Genomic DNA, 23,341 nt, shown 5'->3' with positions numbered 1-23,341 from the left:
TGTTGATCATTTTTGTCTAATTGTCTGAGTTTTGTCTCTTTTCTGGTTAACTCTTGTGAGGCTGAGGAAGGCGGTTGTTTATTTATAATTGATAACCAGTTGTATGCACAGATTGAAGAGTGCCATCTGTTGGTTTGGACAGAAGATTTAAATTTAGTTGAAGAAGGGATCTTGTTGCCGATGTTGCTCCACTTGTGTGTAAATTGACATTTAATGCAATATATTTTGTAGTATATTAATATATCCCTCCCCCCCCTTGTTTTTTTGTTTAAATGTAACGCAGTAATGTTTACTCAGAGGCCTACATTTTAGCTGACCTACTTTTTACTCTTACTTGAGTACATTTCTACACAAGTACTTTTAGCTATTTTTCAGTCCATAGGGACTTGGCTTAGGTACCGGAGGGTCGCCGGTTCAAGTCCCCGCGTGGACCAAGTACTGAGTGTGAACTGGTCGCTGGAGAGATGCCAGTTTGCCTCTTGGTCATTGCCGAGGTGCTCTTGAGCAAGGCACCAAACCCCGAACTGCTTGGGGCGCCTGTCAGCGGCAGCCCCCTCACTCTGACATCTCTCTCATTAACACATGTACGTATATAGGTCCTGTTTGAGCATGTGTGCGTGTCCTCTATATAAGAGTGTGATTAACATCTGACAGATTTGACATGGAATTATTCAAGAGATTATGAGAGAGTGCGTATGGATTGTGAATCAGTGTTCCCACGCCCATATGAAGTTCCTCTCACGTTTCTTACTGTAGACTGACTGTAAGCGTCAGTCCTACCTGCCCACTGCCTAACAGCACACAGACCCTCAAGGCCCCTTTGTGGGGAAATAAATAAATGACCAAGGACACATGGCGGTTTCTATGCAGCACATTTTAACTGGGTGAAATGAAACATAATAATATGAAATATAGATATTAAGTGATTTGTAAAGAGCATTAAATTATTAAAAACTAATCTTCCTTTGAGGTTTTGGAAAGCACAAAATACCAGTCCCTCAGACACATGCTGCATGTCTGAGCCTTTACTCAGCTATCATTCATCGCAAACCACAATTATTTTTCATTTAAGGTTCAGCCTTTGGGTGTGCTCTTTTCCAATGAAATAAGACTTTATGAATTCCCAGAAGGGAAATTATTATTATTTTTTTTTGCGGTAGCAGAAGGACAGAATAAGTACGGGTAAATAGAGAAAGTAAACAAAAAAAAATAATAAGATGCAACTAAAATAAGAATAGAAGTAAAAATGGAAACTATCCGAGAGCACTGGAAGACAAGATTACAAGGTAAAGTGACAGAGGTATGATTAATAGTATGGTATAATATATAAATATAATCAAATATATGACAATATATCAAACTATACATCAGTCCAACGGAGAGGTAGAGTAATGTGAGTGTTTCCTGAGTGTGCCAGATACTGTGGAAATACAAGTCAAGTATGCTGCTACCTACCAACTTTGTGCTATGATCTCTGGCGACATCCATGCTCACGTCGACAGATAAACAAATTAAATAAACAGAGAAACTATAAAAACCTGGCAATTAATGTTGACTTTAGCAATCTAGACTCATATCACTTCAATATATCCAGTACGTGTATGGGATTATGCATGTGGAAAAGAACAAAACATACCGAATGAATGTGGCTGACAGCTGGCTTAATGGGTGTGAGAGTGACGTATACTGTACCAGTAGGTTCAAAATCTCATTTCACTTTATCAAGTACTCACATGATATGACCTATGAGATTGGGCTACATTTGCAGGTGATGTGAGGTTGACCGTCAGACATACATAAATCATGGTAACGTGAGCTATAGAGCTGAAGGGGTGTTCACCTGAGCCGGGCTCTGCTTCTCTACACAGCCAGAAAAGCCCTATATGTCAACATTATCATTACACTAAAATAGATTTAAATATAGAAGCAAAAACAAGCACAGCTCCTACTGGTCTTGTCCTACACACAAATTACATGTACCAACACGTCATTTAACAGTTCACATCGCACATAACTGCACGGACAGACAAACAGCCCTTTGTCAACTGCAGAGTCTGCCAACCTGCTGCCTGGAGGCATTGTGGGCTGTCTTCCGTGCACTCTTAATCAAGCTGACTGACTCTTTCGGAGTACTCACGCGGAGGATATCAAGCAGCTCGGACCAAAATGAGGACCATTTCCCTGCTTCTGTTGGTAGGCATGAAACTCTTAATTATCTTCTGTTATAATAAGGCATCATACTGTTTAAACAAGCAGGGATTTTGTTAACATTGAACATGATAAACACAGTGACTGTTTTTTTTTTTTTGAACTGCAAAATGTTTGTTTTGAGAGGGTTGCAGTTGCTTGTAATTACTTGTAAACTTGTTAATAACAGGCCTACATGCGGCCATTTAGTTATAAAGTCTATCGGCAAATGCGGATTAATGATGATTAATGAAGTCATCAAGCAAAACCAGTTCTATCAATGTTATTGCGGAAATACCGGTTGTACACACACAACAAGAAACATGAGCTCCTTCATACGCTTACCAAAAGCACAAACAGAGTTGTCGGATTGCATTGGGTTATATGTTCTCCAATTAATTCAGTGCACTGGAGAACGTCTTTCATTTCCTAAAAAATATCCCTAAGTACTTGTAGTGTAGCTTAGTTCACCGGGACACGGCTGAAGTCATACGGTAGCTGAAGAATTTGCTCCCGGTGCCTGATAGAATTAAACACAACCATTTAGGTAATTGTTTTTCATTGTGCCAAAAAATATGAGTCACAGAGGTTTAGTACACACCTATTCTAGCGAAATGCTGGCTCGCAGATCGACGCCAGAGTAAAGAGGGGAAAGCCACACTCATGATGATCATACCCCTGAATCGTTGCCAACATCTTCCACTCAAAATTGCTCTCAGTGGGATTATCAGGCGACATGATGTTTACCCTGTGATCGGTGATTTGAAACATTTGTCTTATACACTATATATAAAAGGGCTGTGCAATATATCAATATTATATTGATATTGTGATGTGAGACTAGATGGTCTTAGATTTTGGATGTTGTAATATCGTAATATTGCACAAGTGTTGTCTTTTCCTGGTTCTAAAGACTGCAATTACAGTAAAGTGATGTCATTTTCTGAACTGAACAGACTGTTCAAGCCGTTCTATTATTTGCATGTACCCACTCAGTCATTATATCCACATTACTGATAACTGTTTATCAAAAATCTCATTGTGTGAATATTTTGTAGCAGCAATATCATTGCAATATCTATATTGTGGTATTTAGTCAAACATATTGTGATATCTGATTTTCTCCATATCGCCCAGCCTTCTATAAACTGTCAGATGATTGGTAGCTTTTATCCAGAAGAAGGCAAGATCTGCCAAAACATTGATATAAAGAATCTAAATTAAAACTTGTAAGATGGCGAGCGTGAACTGCAACGTCCCTGGTTCGCGACTTTTGTTGTATGTCATTTCCATCTTTCTCTCCCCTCCCCTGTCCTGTCACATCTATAATGTCAGGTATCTAAAAAAAAAATTATAAACTCAAGGTTCACTTACTAACTTTATTTTGATTGTTTGGCCTTATAGACCGCGAAGTTCAGCTTTAACAAGTCCATGGGGTACGGTTGATTATAAAAGATAAAATTCTAACATCGCTGTCAGTAAAAGGTTGTGTTAAATAGGTAGTCACCGTGGGGCGACCCTGTGGCGTAGGATTGAAGACGAACCAGAAAGTTCCCAGTTCTCATCTAGGTGTTTTGTCTCTCTCTCTCGCCCTCTGCTGCCATCTCTCTACTATCAAGTCTAATAAAGGCATAAACAATCATAGAAATGAACAATAAGCACAGTGACTCACATGCGTTGCTATTTATTGAAGTTTTGTTAGAAGTTAATCCCTATAATTACTATAATTGCCTTAATAGGTATTAATTTTCACTTTGACTTCATCACGAGAAAGTTATCACCTAAGCTGGTGTTATTTTCTCAGAGATATAACATGTAATTACTGCACCATACATGACGCGCTGCTGCTCAAAGGCAAACGAAGAGAACTTGGTTGGTTGTACTGGTTTCCACCTACAAAATAAAGGCATGCCGGTTAAATGAATGGGAAGCTCTAAGTTGCCCCACATGTGAAGGTGTTTCTACATGCGTGTTTGCTTTATGACAGAAGGGCAACCTGCCAGGGTGTGTGCACCACACCTGTTGCCCCAATTCACGCTGGAATTTCCACTCCGCACGACATAGGAAGAGTTCTTGAAGGGAAGTAAGAGAGACAGAAAGGCAGACAGTGAGACCACAGTAATAAATTTAACACTAAAAGAGAAAATTAGATTAAATGAGCAGCGAATAAAGCGTGATAGGAGTTACCTGTCAAATTTGTTGGATTAAACACTCATTAAAAGTTCTCTGTGTTGACAAGAACAAGTATTAATATCCCCTTTTTTCCTGTTGTAGGTTGCATTAACAGCCCTGGCAGAGTCTCACCATCGCAACCACATCGGACGTGTCAAGCGGGTAACTGCTTCATGTTTGGAAATACAAACTCCTGCCAAAATGTTTTGCCTCTAAGAGAAGATTATAACATTTGTACTCTCGATCTACGTTCTGATTTCCACAGGAGCTTTTGGCGCGTTCCAAAAGAAGGTGGGTTTTGTCCACAATTGAAATACGGGAGGAAGATCCTGGGCCGTTCCCCATGAACATTTCGCAGGTGAGGACATCAGTTTTTTAAATGAAATCACCAATTAATGCTGCACCTCGATATCCAAACAATGCAAGCTTAATGGTTTTGTGTCTTGACACTAGATGTTTAATGACAAGAAGGATTCCTCCGTGCAAAAGTACCGTATAAGTGGAATGGGTGTGTCCGAGCCGCCGCTGGGAGTGTTCTCCATCGATGAAAACACCGGATTCGTCAAAGCCCATAAATCTGTCGACAGAGAGGAATTCAAGATCTTCAGAGTGAGCCAATGCTGGATTACCAATCCCTCTCATGATAAATACATTTTATGTAGATTTGTAACCATTAGAAATCATGATTACATGAATACATTTACCCACAGATCAGGTTTGATATCTTGAGCAAAGAGACGGGTGAAAAAATCGACAAGGAGCTGGCTTTTAATATAGAAGTATTGGACATCAATGACAACGCACCAATATTTCATAACCCACAAATGAAAGTTAATGTTGATGAAAATATACCACAGGGTGAGTATACAGTTGCATAAATGACTCATAGAGCATGCATATTTTCTGCCTGCAGTCTATGAGTATCACTCATCATCTCAAACCTAGGCTGCATCTTTCATCCGATCTCTTGTAGTCATACTGGGTACTTTTTCCTCCCATTCTCCACTTCCTACTTTTCTAAAACACTCTACTTCCTTTCCTCAACTTCTTGAAGGGTACTTGCCGGGGCAGCTGATGGTCTCGGACCTAGACCAGAGGAACACGAGCAACTCTAAAGTCACCATGACTATGATTTCACAGAAGCCACTAGTGCCCCAGATCAAGTTGAATCAGATTGATGGAAGAATGGCCCAACTCACCTTTGAAGGATGTTTCAACTACGATGTGAGACTCAGTGACTTACTGCTACAACATCAGTTGGCAGCTGCTTGTACATGGACACACATACAGATTTGTCAATGTAATATCTGAAATATCGTCTTTTATATATGTTTCAGAAAGTAAAGAAGTATGAAGTTCTTATTCAAGCAAAAGATCATGGAACACCGTCCATGTCCTCCACTGCCACTATTACCCTCAACATTGTTGACACAAACAGTCATCCACCGACATTCAAGGAGAAGCAGGCACATACTTTTTATTACTATTATTATTATTAAAGTTGCTTTTTAGAGTGATGTATGATGGTAAAGATGAAACTGTTCTTCCTGTCCAGTACCACGGTTCGGTTCCGGAATCGACCATGCAGACCGATGTTTTGAGAGTTGGGGTAAACGACAAAGACACAATTAACACTCCTGGCTGGCGTGCCAGATACTACTTCATTCATGGGAATGAGGGAGGAAACTACAAAATTGAAACCGACCCCGTCACTAATGAGGGTATTTTGAGTGTCATCAAGGTAATTCTGCTTTTCTCACACTAATATAATCTTCATTTATTTACAGTAGGTCAAGCGAAAAGTCCAACAAAGTTTAGCAGCACCAGCACTGAACTAAACTTGTGTGTTTCTTCCAGGGCAAGGATTATGAGGTGACAACACTCGCTACCCTGCAGATCGGAGTAGAGAATGAGGAAGCCTTGTTTGTTTGTGACGATAGTGGTCTCTTTGGCACAAGTCCACCTCCAGATACAGTCAACATCACAATGAAAGTGATCGATGTTAATGACCCACCTTACTATGACAAAGATAAATTTGACGTGTACCAAAAAGAAGAGGAGGAGCCAGGAAGGGTGTTGTTCACTCCAATTATTCACGACGCTGACTCAAACGTAACCCATATCAGGTTGGTGGCTCCACACTATACACTTGCTGCGCTCGTTGCCACGTTTTGAATAGAGTCCGACCCATGCTAGATTTTTCAGGTGGGTGTCGATATCAAAGGTTAAAAATGTCTTATAACCACATAGCGTCTGATTAGATTTTTTTTAACATAAATGCATACAGTAAATCATTTTTTTTTATCAATTTGGTTATCAAAGAATTGTGACCAAGATGTGTAATGAGCGGAACATTTTATCGTTGGAAATTGGAATGGAAATTGTCAGTGCACTCTGGTCATCCCGATCTCATGGGAAGGCGTATAAATAGCACGACATTACAACAACGTAATGCATGTCACGTGTCATTTGTACACCATGTAACGGTTACGTCTGCAGTTATGTTTAGGCAACAAAACCACTCAGGTTTAGTCAACAAAACCACTGAGTTAGGTTTAGGAAAAACATCATGGTTGGGCTTAAAATAAGCACATAAACAAAGTAAAATACGTATGGAAAAAACGTGACAAAATTGCAGAAAACACGTCACAAATGTAATTAACGTAACGTACAAAAAAACCCGCTGGTCTCCTGATTGAAAGTCCTGTGTTTGTTGGACCCATCCACCTCCCCTCCCGCCCGCCATAAGCAGTCTTTCTCACTTTTTATTCTACGTCACTAGCTCTGACGGATGTGTTTACAGTCAGTACAGACTACATGGCGTGAAAATGAAGAAAATCAAGAAAGGCGTTCTTATTGCACACTAATTCATAAATTGTTTTGTGCGACCGGGCTGCTCTGGTGGACAAATTCTGTAACTGTGACACTGTTTCTAAACTACAGCTGTACAAACATATCTTTGACATTCTATACTGCCAGTTTAGTATTGGCCAGATGATATCCATAACCCAATATTGGTATGTCTGCATAATAACCGAACTGCCAATGCATTGGTCGGGCACAAATTGCGTGTGCAGCATTACTCTTCTTATGGGAAATTACCTGGCATACTGTATACAATATAAGCTTATTTCAACTTGTAGTTATATAATACCTCTACCATTTTGATTGAAACACACAACAAAGCCACACATTTGGTTTCCAGCAGCTGCAGTTCGGTGTTTTTAGTTAATATGTTCTGCTCCACTTCCATTTCCTCTCCTGTGATTAGGCATGTGCTGTTAGAAGATCCAGCCGGCTGGGTGACCATTGATAAAAAAACTGGAAAAATCACATCAGTTAAGAAGATGGACAGAGAGTCACCCTTTGTTGATGACAATAACATTTACAAAGTCGTTGTCGGTGCCTTTGATGATGGTATGAAGGAGTCCTACTTTATATTCCAATCAAAAACAAGCTGGATAATGTGGTCCACTGGTAAACTAAATGCCTAGATTAATGAAGTGTTTGTTTGTTGTTTTGCCTTTGCTGTGGTTACCAAGGTGAGCCTCCAGCCACAGGTTCAAGCACTGTTCTGGTCCACCTCGGTGATGTCAATGACAACATGCCTAGGCTGGTCATCAACAGCACCATTATGTGTGGAAACAAGGCTAACAAGGTCACAGTGCCTGCCAAGGACGAAGACAAACATCCTTTCAGTGGGCCCTTCACTTTCTCCCTGGGGCGTGATGACAAAGCTCTGAAGCAGTTTTGGAAACTAGACCCTGCCTATGGTTAGTACATATCTGTTAAACCCTCCTTACTAAAAAATAATGTTTTGTTTTGTTGAAATCGAAGAGCTAAATGCCTCTCTTTACATCCATCACTAGGTGAGGAAGGTGGGCTTGTTTGCCTGAAGACACTTGCTTATGGCAAGTACTCAGTGCCCCTGATGATCCAGGACCAACAGGGCGCCGTTGGACTTGATACCATGGAAGTGATGGTGTGTGACTGTGGAGAGGGAGATGGGTGTCGTGGCAAAGAACCGCCCACATCCAGCTTTGGGGCAGCAGCCATTGGACTGCTCTGTGTAGGACTCCTCTTATTTTTATGTGAGTATGGCTATCAGTATAAACCTGCAGTGACCCTTTTTAGCAGCAAGTCAATTACATGCAAATCAACTTCTCTGAGGAAATAAAATTAGTCAAGCTTGTTAGCTCATACTAAGATCAATCAGTCATTTAACTAATAGAGGGTGAGGATTTATTATTTTAAATAAACCAATGAAATAGCTTGATTTAAACATTACAATACAATTTTTAAAATATCCTTCTTCAGATCAAAATAATTCTGTCCACAATTTAGCCTCAAAAGGCCTTTGCACCAGTAGCTTTTTTTGTGTGATTTGTGTAATTTACACGTAAATATATTTTTTCGAACTGTTTTGTCCTGAGTACTTTCACACAGAACGCAAATATTACACAGCAAAAAAAAACGCGACATACTTTTTTTCGGAATTAAGTTGATTTTCTGAACTTTCACACCGCGAATAAAGTCATCAACCAATCACGTTGTGTGGAATGGATAGAGTTGCGCCTATATTTATGACACGGAGCCTCCGTAGCATGGATGTATAATCTTCTATCTTCTATGGATGTGCATGGAGCAAAAAAAGCTTGATTTCTGAGTATAAAATTACCTGGATTTTCCGGCGATCTTCCACATCCACTGGGCCCGTAGAGCAGGCGCAGTAGCGTTTCCTTTAATTCCGTTTCCCAGCCCTCGGTCCAGCCTTCAGTCTGGGTCTCATTCACATGAACGGAGGGAGGGAAATAACTCTAGATTCGGCTATTAGTGCATTTTACAACTTTCAGGACCTAATGAATTGGGATATTCAAGTGTTTGTACTGGGAAGTTGATTCACCTCAAAACAAATTATCCGCTGATTTACAGATGTCTCTTTCCCAATGTAAGTCTATGGGGAAAAGTCTTTTTGGGGCCCAATGGCATCACGTGATGGACAAAGAATTTGTAATTCCATTGTTTGGCCACTATGTAAAATTTGCTTCAAAGCCTGGCGCTCTTCCTGGGGGTTTGCTCTGTAGTCCAAACCAGTACAGCAAGCTTTACTACTCCTTTCAACCTTTACAAAGGCAGCGCAGATCAGATTCACTCCTTACGTTCTTATCTTTCACAATAAAAGCCCTGGACATATAATATTTATTTATATAGTATTTTGCATTTACATGTCGTTTATTCGTCACGCCCCAGTGTGTAAAGGCCTTAATGGTTAAGCAGATTTTGTGGATTGTAATTGGTGTGCAGGCGTTAAACATGTCATAACTTAATTTACGCTGGTCTTGCTCCAGTGTTGCATATGTATGACATATCATTTCAAACCTTTCATTTTTCATTCATTACATTACATTCACACCTAGAAAGTACAACCACAGTTTCGTCCGTTTGCCACTGAGCAGCTTCACTGGAGCAGTTCAGGAGTTCAGGGCGCCTTGCTCATGGATTCCTCAGTGGTGGCAATGAGGGAGGAACAAAAGCTGCTCTTTCACTGTCACTACCCAGTTTTATGTTAGCGGTTAATCTAGGTCACCATAGCAAGTAAGTGGCAGTTTGAGAACAGAATGTACGTGATGCGTTTTCAACCGTGCCATTTTGATGTGTTTCTGCAGTGCTGCTCCTCGTCTTTATGTGTCAGTGTGGAGGGAAGGAGTTCCGGCACATACCCATTGTGGAGGATGAGGGCAACCAGACTCTCATCAAGTACAACCAAGAAGGAGGGGGCTCCGCATGCACGGTGGGTTGGTTGTGTTGTGTGTGTGCTCCCTCAGTTACAGGGAGTAAGACAGTAGCTTTATGCTACATTACTCCACCAATCACACCCATTTTTTGGAGGGGTTTAATCTATTTTTTTCTCTCTTCTCTTTCAGGCTGAGCCCACTCTGCTCCTGACACCTACAAACAGTGTGAATGTGACAGATGGCCTAAAAAGGGGCTCCATCAAGCAGGTACTCCTCCTCTACCAACTCAGCTTTCATTGTCCTTTTTGTGGTTAATTTTTCACTGGCAGGCATCAGGTGTGTCAGCGTGGGTGCAATTTCAGGGTGTGCCTAAAAGGCCTCAGTAAATGTAGCTCCCAGTCCTGCTGAAAAGGAGATGACAGCTATAATCCAGGCACTTTGCTACTTTTCTTTGTCTATCTAACTGATGACAGATATACAGGGTTGCAGGGAACACTTTTATGGCATAAATTACAGGGTTTGCTCAGTAAGGTGTAACAAGTAGTTTATGGGTTGACCTTTAACAGTACCGCAGCGCAACACAAAGAGGTGACAAAAAGGCGCGACACAAAGGTGACATCTTGGGCTAAGTTCCAAATATCATACTTTCTCTTTTTCTTTTAGTACGTACTGCAGCAGCAAAATACGTACTGTTGCATGAAGTATGCATACAATTGGGACATACTATTTCGTCATAAAATTGCACCTTGAACTTTGACCTTCTTGCTCATATACCCGCTGTGCAAAGGATTGTGGTTCAGAATAGCCAGAAAAGCATGCTGGCTTACATACTGCAAAATGCGACCAGATGTAGCAGAACATCCTGGTATTTTTGGCATACTGCATTTGACATACTATGTATCGGGACATACTAATTTTTTTTGCTGGCATGCTAAATAGTTTGGTAGGATGAGTATTGGAAAGCACAGTTGGATTGCCTGGAGTACTTGCAAAAAGGGATTACTTGATCTAGTTTGGATGTACTGATCACATTTACTGCAGTTAACTGCGAAGCACTATTATCCTTTGAATGTGAGATAAAGGTCGGTGGTACACCAGCAGACATTTAAGTGTAAGGAATTGATTGAATGTCATATAAGTATTGATGAAAGTTCAGTTATTAAGAAATACTGTATATGATTCATGAACCCACAAGGAGTTGATCTTGTGGCGGCATTTCTCTCTTAAAACACTCGATACAGTGCTTTGTTAAATGTCGTAGACACAAATGGAGAAATAGACTCGTCTCTGCTTGCACGGTTGCTTTATTCATTTGCTTTTCTCCACTAGGTGTCTAGTATGGCTCCAGGAATGGGCCAGGACATGGAAACGAACTACAGCTCATGGATCACTGTGGTGAGTAACAGGACTTTAAACAGTGTCCTTTGTGTGTTTGTAATTCTGCAAGACAAAGAATAATGATGATTTAGAGTAATGTTTACAGCAGCTGGACTTGTTGAAATGATGATTTCCAAACAATAAATTAGCTTAAGGTGTTCAGTGGTGCGTGCAGATAAGGTTCTAATAGTTTTGAAATTTCAATTTGTTTGTTTTTGTTAGTGCCAGCTATAATGTCTCAGAAGTATGCAGCTACATAAACATATGAAAGACATGGTTCGAGAACTGTATTGGGATTGCCATAATGTTTAATGTTTAATCTTCACACTACCTTAGTGAAGCAATTGTGCTATAGCTTCACCTCCTGGAATGTCAAGTCCGTTCAGTTTCTGTGGTTCAACGTCACGAGAGTTGAGAGAAATTCCTGCCGACATATATTATAGCTAAAAACTAAAAAAATGAAAGAATTTACATTAGTTTTTGTTTAATTCGTTTTTTAGCCAGGCAATATCATTTCAGTTTAGTTTTAATTTTTCTTAAAGGGACTATTTGTAACTTTGTACGCGCATAAATGTAGAGAATATCTAGTGAATGTACAGGGGATGTTTGTGCAGTAATAAATGCTGCAGCTCCTCCAGACCAACAGAGGTTTTCCGTGTCTTGTGAAGTGACGGAGCTCTACAGAGATTTACGTTGTCTTCTCGTTACCGACCGGGTGCCGGTGTCTCCTCTGCTCTCTCCGGCTGCGGGCGGAGAGAGCAGGGAGACACGCTGGAGAGCCCCGCTGCCTCAGCCTGCACTTAGGCAGGAAAAGCCAACACTAGGATCAGATCTAAATCATGTTCATGGAGAGACCTTCGTCTGGTCAGTTAACATTACTGCCAAGCAGCTGACATATAGAGTGATATTGTGGTTTTAGCTGACGTGTGTCGCCTCACTGTTTTGAGTGATGCTCATTCAGGTATATTGAGAGCGAGCAAGCGCGAGCCCGACGCTGACTTTCGTTGATTTCACGGCCACAGGTGTCGCTGTTAAGAAGCATTTCTGAAAGTTACAAATAGTCCCTTTAAAGGAAATAGTTTTTATTTAGTTTCAGTTTACGAAATATATTTTTCACTGCTTTCATTGGTGCAGATATGACCTAAAAATCAGTTGGTAATAGGCAGGGCCTGTTGCTGTCCTCTAATATTCTTCCACCCTGGTTAACCTTACTGTATATCCCCAACAGAACAACTCCAACTTGACCTCACTGGGTATGCAGCGTCCGACAGACATAACCAGAAGCCGAGGAGGGCAGAACATGGTGAGAGGTTACAGCTGTGATTACAATAGCTGCCTTTTTGGCGTGTGTTTCCTGATGAATGTGTTACATTTCATCTCATCGCTCTCATAGGTGTGTTTTGTAGAGAGTCTGCACACTACCTCCTTAAACTCACAAGGGAGCGCCACCACCTTTATTTTAGTGCTACATGAGCAACGCCTATTTTCTACAGTCTGTGTTGCACAAACACATACTGAGTAGAAGCACGAGGGTTTCTTTCTGTCCCATTTGTTTGCATGTTAGTCTTATCCTTTACAGAAAGACAGATGTTTGCAAAAAAAACCTTAATATATATATATATATATGTATATATATATATATAAAAATACATAGCATGTGTCTAATTATTGTTTGTGTATTTGGATGTTTATTTAATTTTCATTAAGTTTATTTTCTTGCGCATTAGAAATGTAGCTGCAATATACATTTCATACATTCACATATATACACATTTGAACCTACACGCACACAAACTTAATTTGCGGCTCTGTTAAATCTTATTGAGCTACACTGAGATCTGTTTCCTACCCTTACTGATATGAACGGGGTGAATTCTGACGCAGGTTAAAACATGTTTTATGTTTTAAATACTTTCTATCATGTTTTCTCTGAGTGCTATCTGATTCCAATGTTTTTTTAATCCACAAATAGATTACCTGTAAGGTCAAGTGAGGGTAGTAAAGACTGTTTATATCCTTTAATTTCAGTACTCTACATGGACTTCAAACAGGACAAACACCTACCAGGTAAATAGTAATCTTCATTGAATTTGTATCTTTTAATATAGTTGCTAAAATATAAACCTCTTTGACTGCACTGTATACACTTTTTAATGCATGTATAGTATGTTGATTAAGCAGTGGGAAGCCTGTACTTGTGCATTATATTGTGCCAATAAGAGCTCACAATCCTCTTCTATGACAGCAGGGAGGCTCATCGAGATACGACCGCTCTCTCAACCTGCAGTCACAACAACACATTGCAGATCACATCGACAGGGTAAGAGAGTTGTCCCTGCTGATCCCCAAATGGCTATAAGGTTGTTTGCATCTGCTTCAAGTGCCAGTATAATTATACTTCCAGACCAGACTGAATGTCTTTATACATATATAGAAAGGGCTGTCAAAGTTAACACGATAATAATGCTTTAACGTAAATTCGTTTTAACGGCACTAATATCTTTAACACATTAACAGAATCAATCTTTCTGAGGTTGTAGGGGGCTCAGTTTTTTAGTTAGAATGAAGATTCTGACATCATATGAAACTAGAAAATCTAAGGAATCCATCAGTACCATGTCATATTAGCTTGATGCGAAGGAGGCTAAATAACGCTCCAAACTTAACACAAAATTTTGGCAAGGAAAAACTTTCATGGTCATTTTCAAAAGGGTCTTTTTGACCTCTGACCTCAAGATATGTGAATGAAAATGGGTTCTATGGGTACCCACGAGTCTCCCCTTTACAGACATGCCCACTTTATAATAATCACATGCAGTTTGGGTAAGTCATTTCAAAGTCAGCACACTGACACACTGACAGCTGTTGTTGCCTGTTGGGCTGCAGTTTGCCATAGTATGATTTGAGCATATTTCTTATGCTAAATGCAGTACCTGTGAGGGTTTCTGGACAATATTTGTAATTGTTTTGTGTTGTTAATTGATTTCCGATAATAAATATATACATACATTTGCATAAAGCAAGCATATTTGTCCGCTCCCATGTTGTTAAGAGTATTAAATACTTGACAAATCTCCCTTTTAATGTACATTTTGAACAGATAAATAATGTGTGATTAATTTGCGATTAATCATGGACAATCATGCGATAAATCACGATTAAACATTTGAATCGATTGACAGCCCTAGTCTTCTGATATGATCTGTTTTTGACAAAATGACCTAAAATGTTTTTTTAATGACTCCTCAATCCCACAGAGAATGGACACGATTGAAGGAAGCCATGGAGGCCAGCCGGTCTACCAGCCCTGTGAGTATGCCTACGAGGGTCAGGGCAGCAGATGCCAGTCATTGGATCAGCTGTCACTCTGCAACCTGGGAGACGATTTGATGTTTCTGAATGATTTGGGGCCAAAGTTCAAGACCTTAGCAGGCATCTGTCATCCGACAATTAAAGACAAAAACATACAGCTTTAAAGGCCACCGCTGGACTGAGGTTTTTGTATCAAGCAAGTTGCTCTTCGCTCCCGTGTTTTTTGAGTTTGTGATTATGGACTTATCTGACTGGAGCTTTGGAGAAAGGATGTACAACAATGGCTGGATTTTGTACTTCTGCATTTCGGACTTAAACATCTCAAATATTTAGAGCCAGATATTGTATATTGGCATCTATCCACGAAACAAGGATTATGTAGTCAAGGCTGTATTTTGCTTGCTTGAAGATGGAATTAATGCACTGCACAAACTGTCACGCTCTGGTGATTTTGAAATGCTAACATTTTGACAGTGACTGGGTGTGTTTGCTTGTTTTTTTACTTCACTACTTTAGGAGTGATTGCTGCCGCGTCTCAGTGCTTTTAGCAGTGCATCATTTCTCGTTCTGGAGGCTTTGTCAGGGTAGTATAGTATTGTTTTTGATGTGTTAAACTGTAAGTTTATCTGTGGAAACTGGAATATTTCATAGTATGTAAGATGTTTTATTTCTGCCAGTCGCACTCACAAGATTACCTTTTTGTAAAAGATTGTTGATAAGGACCAGCAGAAATCTGACTGGTTGAAATCAGTATTGTTCGACAGTAATTGGACAGTGGCTTTATCCCTACTAAACTGATACTAATAAAAATGACACCAAATAACATACTGTAACAGTAGTTAAGACCAGTTTCAGGGAGTAGTGAACTACATGTATTAAACTAGTAGCTTAACTATATTTTGCACTAGCTTGCTGGTAGCTCAACTACATTCATATTTTCCATACTTTTTTTTGTCATTAACTACTGAAACTACAAACAATTTTGGGCCATAAAAGGGAAAGAAAGCTTTTTTAAAAATTTGATTTTACCATTGCTTCTCCACTGTAATTTAACACCCTTTGACCAGCCATGCCCCCTTTTTCTTTTAATGCGTCAGGCAGCCACCACCATCACACACTTGATCTTTCACCTTTACTGTATGTAGTGCCAGCATGCGCAAAAGGCGTTGCTCTGTTCTCACACAGTGTCATCATCTTCAGCAAGTTAAAAACTGTTTTAGTTGTTTGGATTGTGATGAGTAAGACAACAGGCCCATTTCTTTGGAAAAGTGCTCAAGTCGGTAAAACAGTTTTAAAAAAGGTGCAAGTTAATTATTTCTTTAGTGGGGCTTTTTATTTTTTTGGTTTGTGTATATATGACTTGTGAACAACTGGACACTTTTTGAAATAAACTCAATAGAATGGCATTTCTTGCTGGCATCTGACTTTTTTGTATCATATTTTGTACATGTACATTGTCAATTTGAGAATTTTTTTTACAAAGTAGTTTAAACTACTTTCTAAGTGGCTTTAGTTAACCCAACTACATTTCTTCCTAGTGTGCACCAGCATGTGTATAAGTATTGTACAATACTTTGAGCTGTTTGTTTACAGTGATAGTGTGTGTGTGTGTGTGTGTGTGTGTGTGTGCGTGCGTGCGCATGGTTCAGGGGAACACATAGTGGAGCAGAATTGGATAAATGCCAGTCTGATTGCTAAGTATACACTTTTTATTGTAGTTGTGTCAGAATAAGGAATCATTTTTCTTACCCAGAATCGGCTTGGCATTTTAGGATCACCATATTGTTGCTGCTGTAGTTCAACTTCTTCCAGTGTGAAGTAATTGGTAGCTCGCGAAGCAGCTTCCCCAATACTGGTAAAGCATGTACTATAATTTAAAGATTGAATTTTTAAATACTATAATTACTTGTATTAATTCATCTTTTACAATTGCACGCTAGATGAAGGGGTTGCCAGTAAGGGAATGGTGGCAGCAGAAATGTCATACAGCTTGTCAGAAAGGTATAGCAGCCCGTTCGCACGAAATATGAATGACACGATAATACGCTAGGGATTTAGCTTGCAATAAGAATGCCTTTATTGCTTTTGGCGTGTTATTTGTACATCATGTAGTCTGTACTTACTGCAATGTACTGTGAATGTATCTGTGTAAATATGCTACGCTCAGAGCTAGTGACGTAGAATAAAAAGGGAGGAAGACTGCTTATCGTGGGCGGGTGAGGAGGTGGATGGGTTCAGCAAACACAGGACTTTCAACCAGGAGATTGGTGTTTGGTTTTGTAAGTTACGCTAGTGATGTTTGTGACGTGTTTTGTAGTGACGCTTGTGACGTGTGTTCTGTACTGTTAGGTTATTTCTGTGCATATTTTACTTAGTTTACATACTCATTTTAAGCCCAACCATGATGTTTTTCCTAAACCCAACTAAGTGGTTTTGTAGCCTAAACATAACTGTGGACGTTACCATAGTTTTGTTGCGTGGCGTACAAATAACTAGCATAAATCCTAAAATGCGTCCTCATGACACACGGAATTTCCTTGTAATGTCGTGCTATTTATACGCCTTCCCGTGAGACCGGTTTGCGTATACAGGTGAGTTGAGTTGAGTTGACGTTTTTCTCGCCCTGCATATAATTCCAGTGATAATCCCACCTAACATAGTGTAGCGTGCTTGAGCCAGTGAGTCAGTGTCAACACCGATGACTGCAGCTGTCCACAGTGATGGTGGTTCATACATATCATCAACTTCCTGTCGCTGCCAAAAACAAAATATTATGTCTGGTGCGATTTTATTTGACAAAAGTTTCTATATTTTGTTTCTGAAAACTGTTGCTGAAAGTCAACGTGGATGCCCTTTAGTCTGTCAGCAGAAGTGACAGAACTTGTTTTTTGATTAAAGTACATACGTAGAGATGCCAGATGCAGTTAAGGTGTGGCACTGAGAGCAATAAAAATGGAAATCTTGACACGCAAACCTGACCTAGTTTGATCCACACGCACAACACAGAAACAAACTAAACATACAGGAAATTCTTTTTGCAGCAAGGCAGCATAAAAACACAAAAACATGAAACATAAAAACACAATATGACATAAAAAGAGCTGGTGCTTCATTGTAAAGACTGATGAAAAACAAAAGACACAAGGGAGCATGAAAGTAATTCCAAGTAACTCAAAGTCTGTTGAGTTTCTTTCTCATTGATGAGACATACAGGTTTTGAAATGCCCACGCAGGATGTTCTTTAGTTCCAGTTCATATAGTTTTCCTCAGAAAGCCTTGCCTTGCATCAGTGCAAAATCTCCCACAGTGTAACATATGATGCTAGCTGGAACATGTACAGTAAATGACGCCAGCAGCTGTTTAGAGTACCTCCTAAACTAAGGGATTGATGTGCCGTGCTATTCTCTCTTTGTTTTCTCGTGACCAGTAAAAGAAGGGCTCAGTATTATCTAAATATGACTCATTCTCACCCACCCAATGGAGCAATGTTGAGCTGTGTGAGCTAGATGTCATCTCAGTAGATTTATGTTCACAAACGCGTTTGAGAGGTATCTTTCCTTAGACTGTGCCAATTCCACTGTCCTCAGGCAGTGCCTATTGAGTCAGCAAACTGTATTTTAATTAAACCACAATTTCATAAATGTTTCTGCTGTGGATTGCTTAAGAGTTACGTAGTTATGGATCAGAACAAGTGAAGTGAAATATTCCTCTGTATGGCTGGCACGTTTTGCCTCGCCGAGGCTTGAATATTACAAGAGTATATGAAGAGGCAGTACCAACAGGGGGCAACAAAACCACTCACTTAGGTTTAGGCAACAAAACCACTTAGTTAGGTTTTGGAAAAAAGTCATGGTTGACCTTAAAATAAGTACGTAAGTAATACGTAAAATACGTACGGAAACAACGTGACATCAATACGGATATCACGTCTCAAATGTCACTAAAAAACATGTCACAAACGTCTAGGACTGACCCAAATGCTTCGAAGATTCAGCTGTTGCCATGGTATTCAACCTCCAAATCAGTATTCGAATGCTTCGTTTTTAAATTTGTATATATATAAGTATGTAATAATAATGTATAAATCCCCAAATTGCCCATGAAATAAGGAATAATCCCATAACATGAATCACTAGTCACATCAGCATTAATTAATATTAGTTATTCTCAGATGGATATCGCTGTTTGTTGTGTGTAGAGGTGTGTGTGTGTGTGTGTGTGTGTATGTGTGTGTGTACAGTAGTGCGGCAGCGGCACTGAAACTGGGGAGACGGGGACAGACATTTCAGCTTGCTGCGCTCCTCCGCGAAGCTTCGAATACCATTGAATATTTCTCACCTTCTTCGGGTGAATTTGCGTTGCAGTTAGTACAGACTACATGGCGTGAAAATAACACTCCTAAAGCAAGAACGGTGTTCTTAGAACGTTTTTTCCTTGCGCATTATCGTGTCATTCGCACGCCTTTTCTTGCAACTCGGTTGTATCACAATGAGAGAGATACACAGTGAATTAGATTGTGTTGATGAACTGGAAATAAGAAATATATGCAAGCACCAAACAGCAAAGCACATAATTAGGACGGATGAAAACCAAAAGACACAAATTAGCATGAAATAATTCGGAGTAACTCAAAGTCTAATGAGGACAGTTGAATCTTTATAAATGCAGCTCAGTGTGAATAAAAGGTGCTGTTATTACTGTAACACTTTGGGGCTGAAATTACATTTGCAGTTTGTAATCTGACCTTTAACATTATATTTAATCCCCATCCACACAAAAATACATTAGAGCTTCTTTCTTTGACTGTTGCTTGCACGCAGTAAAACAACTTTAGTAAAAAGGACAGCTAAAATACATTAACACATACGTGATGTATAAAGAAAGAAAGAAAAATAGTTCCCTCAATCATAGTAATTGCTAATTGGGCTGAAAATAACCGGTCTTTAGGCTCCGCAGTTGTTACTGATCTGTTTATTCCAGCGAACTGATCATTAAAGGGCAAGTCTGGTCATATTTATTTGACAATGACTCAATAGAGGAGCACACACACACTCACGCACATACACACACACACACACACACACACTGTAGTCCACTTCGTGAACACTGAGGCTCAACCTATAAGGTGTTGCATCTACAATACATTGAGGCTGTTAATCACCTAGTCAAATCAAATGTAATTAACATACAATCATGCAATTGTGAAATAATCCATAATATTTTTAAACTCAGGTCATTATTATGGCGGCACGGCGGTGAAGTGGTTAGCACTGCCGCCTCACAGCAAGGAGAAGCCCTTCTGTGTGGAGTTTGCATGTTCTCCCCGTGTTAGTGTGGGTTTTTTTCCGGGTTCTCCGGCTTCCTCCCACAGTCCAACGACATGCAGGTTAAGTTAATTGATGACTCTAAATTGCCCGTAGGTGTGAATGTGAGTGTGAATGGTTGTCTGTCTCTATGTGTCAGCCCTGTGATAGTCTGGAGACCTGTCCAGGCTGTACCCCGCCTTCGCCCAATGTCAGCTGGGATCGGGTCCAGCCCCCCCCCCCCCCGCGACCCCGAATGGGATAGGCGGTTACAGATAACGAATGGATGGAGGTCATTATTATAAACTCTTGTAAAGTCATCCCCCTTCTTTACATAATGACAAAGTTCAGCGCCGCTCATTGAGACCAAAGCAAGAGGTGTTGACATAATGTCTTTGTCCTGTTTGTGTTGTCTGACAAAGACCCTGTGATGAACGGCGGCATAATGGAATAAAATGGTCACTGGGGGAAATGTACAATATATATACGTATATATATCTAATGGCTAGCAAGCGTACTAGTAACTAAACCTAGTTGTTTTTAAAAAAGCTTTATTTAGATGAGCTATGTGCGTTCATGTGTTTTAATGTATATATTTTGACTGTACATCTGTTGTTTTTCTCATGCTTGCTTTTACACAAATCATTGTTTTAATTTTTTGTTTTTGCACCGTTGTGAAGTTTGTAACTTTGTTAGGAAAGGAGCTTTTTAAATGAAGATAATGATTATTATTGCATTCTGTAATGTACCATAAAATGAGAACCTATTCTCATATTTCTCTAACAGAAAGTGTTTCAGACCAAATATATATTAAAGGACCAGTGTGTAATAATTAGTCGAATCTATTGGCAGAAATGGAATACAATATTCAGAAGTATATTTCCTTTAGTGTATAATCACCTGAAAATAAGTATCGTTGTGTTTTTGTTACCTTAGAATGAGTCGTTTATATCTACATAGGAAGCGGGTCCTCTTCACAGAGCTGGCCGCCATGTTTCTCCAGTAGCCCAGAACGGACAAATCATTGTGATAACTTTTCCTGCTTGGGCCGGAGTTGATAACGTTACTCTCTCTGGAGTTCAGGTTCAGGTTCAGGTGGCTTTATTTGTACCCGTAGGTAGATTTGTTTTGCAGCAAAAATAGAGGATGGCATCCGTATTGACAATAAGGTAGAGCACAGACAAGAGACAGACATACCAAAAACATGACAAAGAGTACTGAAAGGCTTACTGGGATCAGGACCCAGCGAAAAGAAAAGAAGGCCACAAGAACAATATTAAAAAAAACACTGAAATATCAGGACAAAAAAGACACAATAAAATGAGAAAAGGGATAAACTTTCCATAAATATGTGCAAAAACTGCTAGGACTTATTTAAATGAACAATTGCAGCTGGAACAAAGCTGTTCCTGTAGCGCTTTGTTCTACACCTTGGGACCCTAAACCTCCGACCAGATGGGAGAAGCTGGAACTCACCAGACAGAGGATGAGAGTCATTGTGTGAGATATAGCTGGCTATCCGCTGTAACTGCCTGGTATACAGGGACTCTAAGCTCAGCTGTGACTCACCAATCAGCCGATTGGACCATTTGACAATCGGACTCAGCCTATATCTGTCCTTCAGAGGCATATTACCAAACCATGACACTAGTGAAAAGGATAAAACAGACTCAATAAAAGCACGATAAAATAATGTCATCATGGTTTTTCCGATGTGGAAGTAGGACAGCTTCCTTAAGCAGAACGGATGCCGGTTCCCCTTCTTTCACACAGATTCACAATTGGCCTCAAAGTTCAGTGTAGCGTCAATGATAGTCCCAAGGTATTTATATGATTGCACATGTTCAACAGTTTGACCCTTAATGGTTGTGACCTCAGGTTCACAGGCATGTCTTCTAAAATCAATCATCATATCTTTGGTTTTTGATATGTTAAATTGCAGATATGATTCCTCACACCATTTGACAAAGTCATCAATTATAGGGCCGTGTCTGCTCTCATTGCCCTGAAGCAGACTAACAATCACAGAGTCATCCGCTTACTTTAAAATAGTTTGATTTTTAAAAGTGCTCTGACACATATTAGTGTAAAGGATAAAAAGCAAGGGTGAGAGCATGCACCCTTGTGGGGAGCCAGTTGAAGAGCCCACTTTGTTTGATAAAAACCAATTGACCCTGACTCTCTGTGTTCTGTTGCTTAAAAAGTCTGAAATGCAGCCCACAAGGTTGTTACTTAAGTTAAAATGTTCTAAAAGCCTGTGGGTTAAAATGTGGGGTTGAATTGTAGAGGAGTTAACCCCTGCCGTCACTCCACTCAGCCGCCGAGAAACAAGACACAGGAAACCTCTGTTGGTCTTGAGGAGCTTCAGCATTTATTTCAGCACAAACTGCAACTTCTCCTGTACATTCACTTGATATTTTCAAAGCTAAACTAACTCTGACTTCTGCTCTACTAGCTCACTTCGCTCACACACATTTGCCCCCGCCGCTCTCTCTCTCTCGTGCTTCACCACTCACTTCACACGTACACACACTCTGGCTTTGCTATTCTCCAAACGACTTACGCTACTCTTACAACAACTGGCTGTAGATAGGGCCAATCACATTTCTGCGTCAGCCACAGTAGTTCTCCTACACGCTTAGCACGGGGGAGAGGTTGCAATCTGCAACCTCACCACAAGATGTCTCTAAATCCTACACACTGCTCCTTTAAGCTAAAGTTGGTAACTTTGAGCAGATATGATAAAAAAAAGGGTTATTTTTATAAAACGGTCACTATATCCTGCCAGTAATGCATGAGACAGGAAATCTGAAAAAAAAATGATGTGCCTCTGTGTCCTCCGATGCTCCTAATGGCATCTGCAAGATTTCTTTTTTTTTAAAGATTATCTGTCTCATGTGCTCCTGTCAGGATATAGTGACAGCTTTATAAAAATAACTTTTTTATAATATTTGCTCAGTGACCTACTGCAGCTTTAATGCATGTCCACATATACACACCCACATTCCCGCGCACACACACGCACACACACACACACACACACACACACACACACACACACACACACACACACACGCACACGCACGCACGCACGCACGCACGCACACACACACACACACACACACACACACACACACACACACACACATACACACACACACACACACACACATTACGTCATCACTTTGTACACACCCAACTGTTTCTTAACTTCCTGGCTGGATCTATGAAGGTTCATGAGAGGTAATTAACGAT

General features: G+C 40.1%; 1 protein-coding gene across 2 annotated transcripts; it reads left to right on the top strand.

Moving 5' to 3' along the window:
- Positions 1-2,042: 2,042 nt before the first annotated feature.
- On the top strand, positions 2,043-16,189 carry cdh26.1 (cadherin 26, tandem duplicate 1). 2 transcript variants are annotated; one of them, XM_037773887.1, is made up of 19 exons: positions 2,043-2,193; positions 4,462-4,521; positions 4,625-4,717; positions 4,813-4,968; positions 5,070-5,217; positions 5,414-5,583; positions 5,697-5,825; positions 5,915-6,100; positions 6,217-6,485; positions 7,631-7,776; positions 7,902-8,132; positions 8,229-8,450; positions 10,026-10,150; positions 10,284-10,361; positions 11,424-11,489; positions 12,700-12,774; positions 13,500-13,538; positions 13,720-13,791; positions 14,729-16,189. In XM_037773887.1, exons 1-19 carry the CDS (start codon positions 2,167-2,169, stop codon positions 14,945-14,947), a joined length of 2,511 nt encoding a protein of 836 aa, XP_037629815.1. In that variant the 5' UTR covers positions 2,043-2,166; the 3' UTR covers positions 14,948-16,189. The 2 variants fall into 2 exon arrangements, with proteins under 2 accessions (XP_037629815.1, XP_037629814.1); XM_037773886.1 differs by having other exon boundaries at positions 13,717-13,791.
- Positions 16,190-23,341: the final 7,152 nt, after the last annotated feature.

The sequence above is a fragment of the Sebastes umbrosus genome, chromosome 6 (genome assembly GCF_015220745.1).
Source record: "Sebastes umbrosus isolate fSebUmb1 chromosome 6, fSebUmb1.pri, whole genome shotgun sequence".
NCBI lineage: Eukaryota > Metazoa > Chordata > Actinopteri > Perciformes > Sebastidae > Sebastes > Sebastes umbrosus.
The sequence above is the reverse complement of the archived record's forward strand: the minus strand, read 5'-3'. Positions and strand labels throughout refer to the sequence as shown.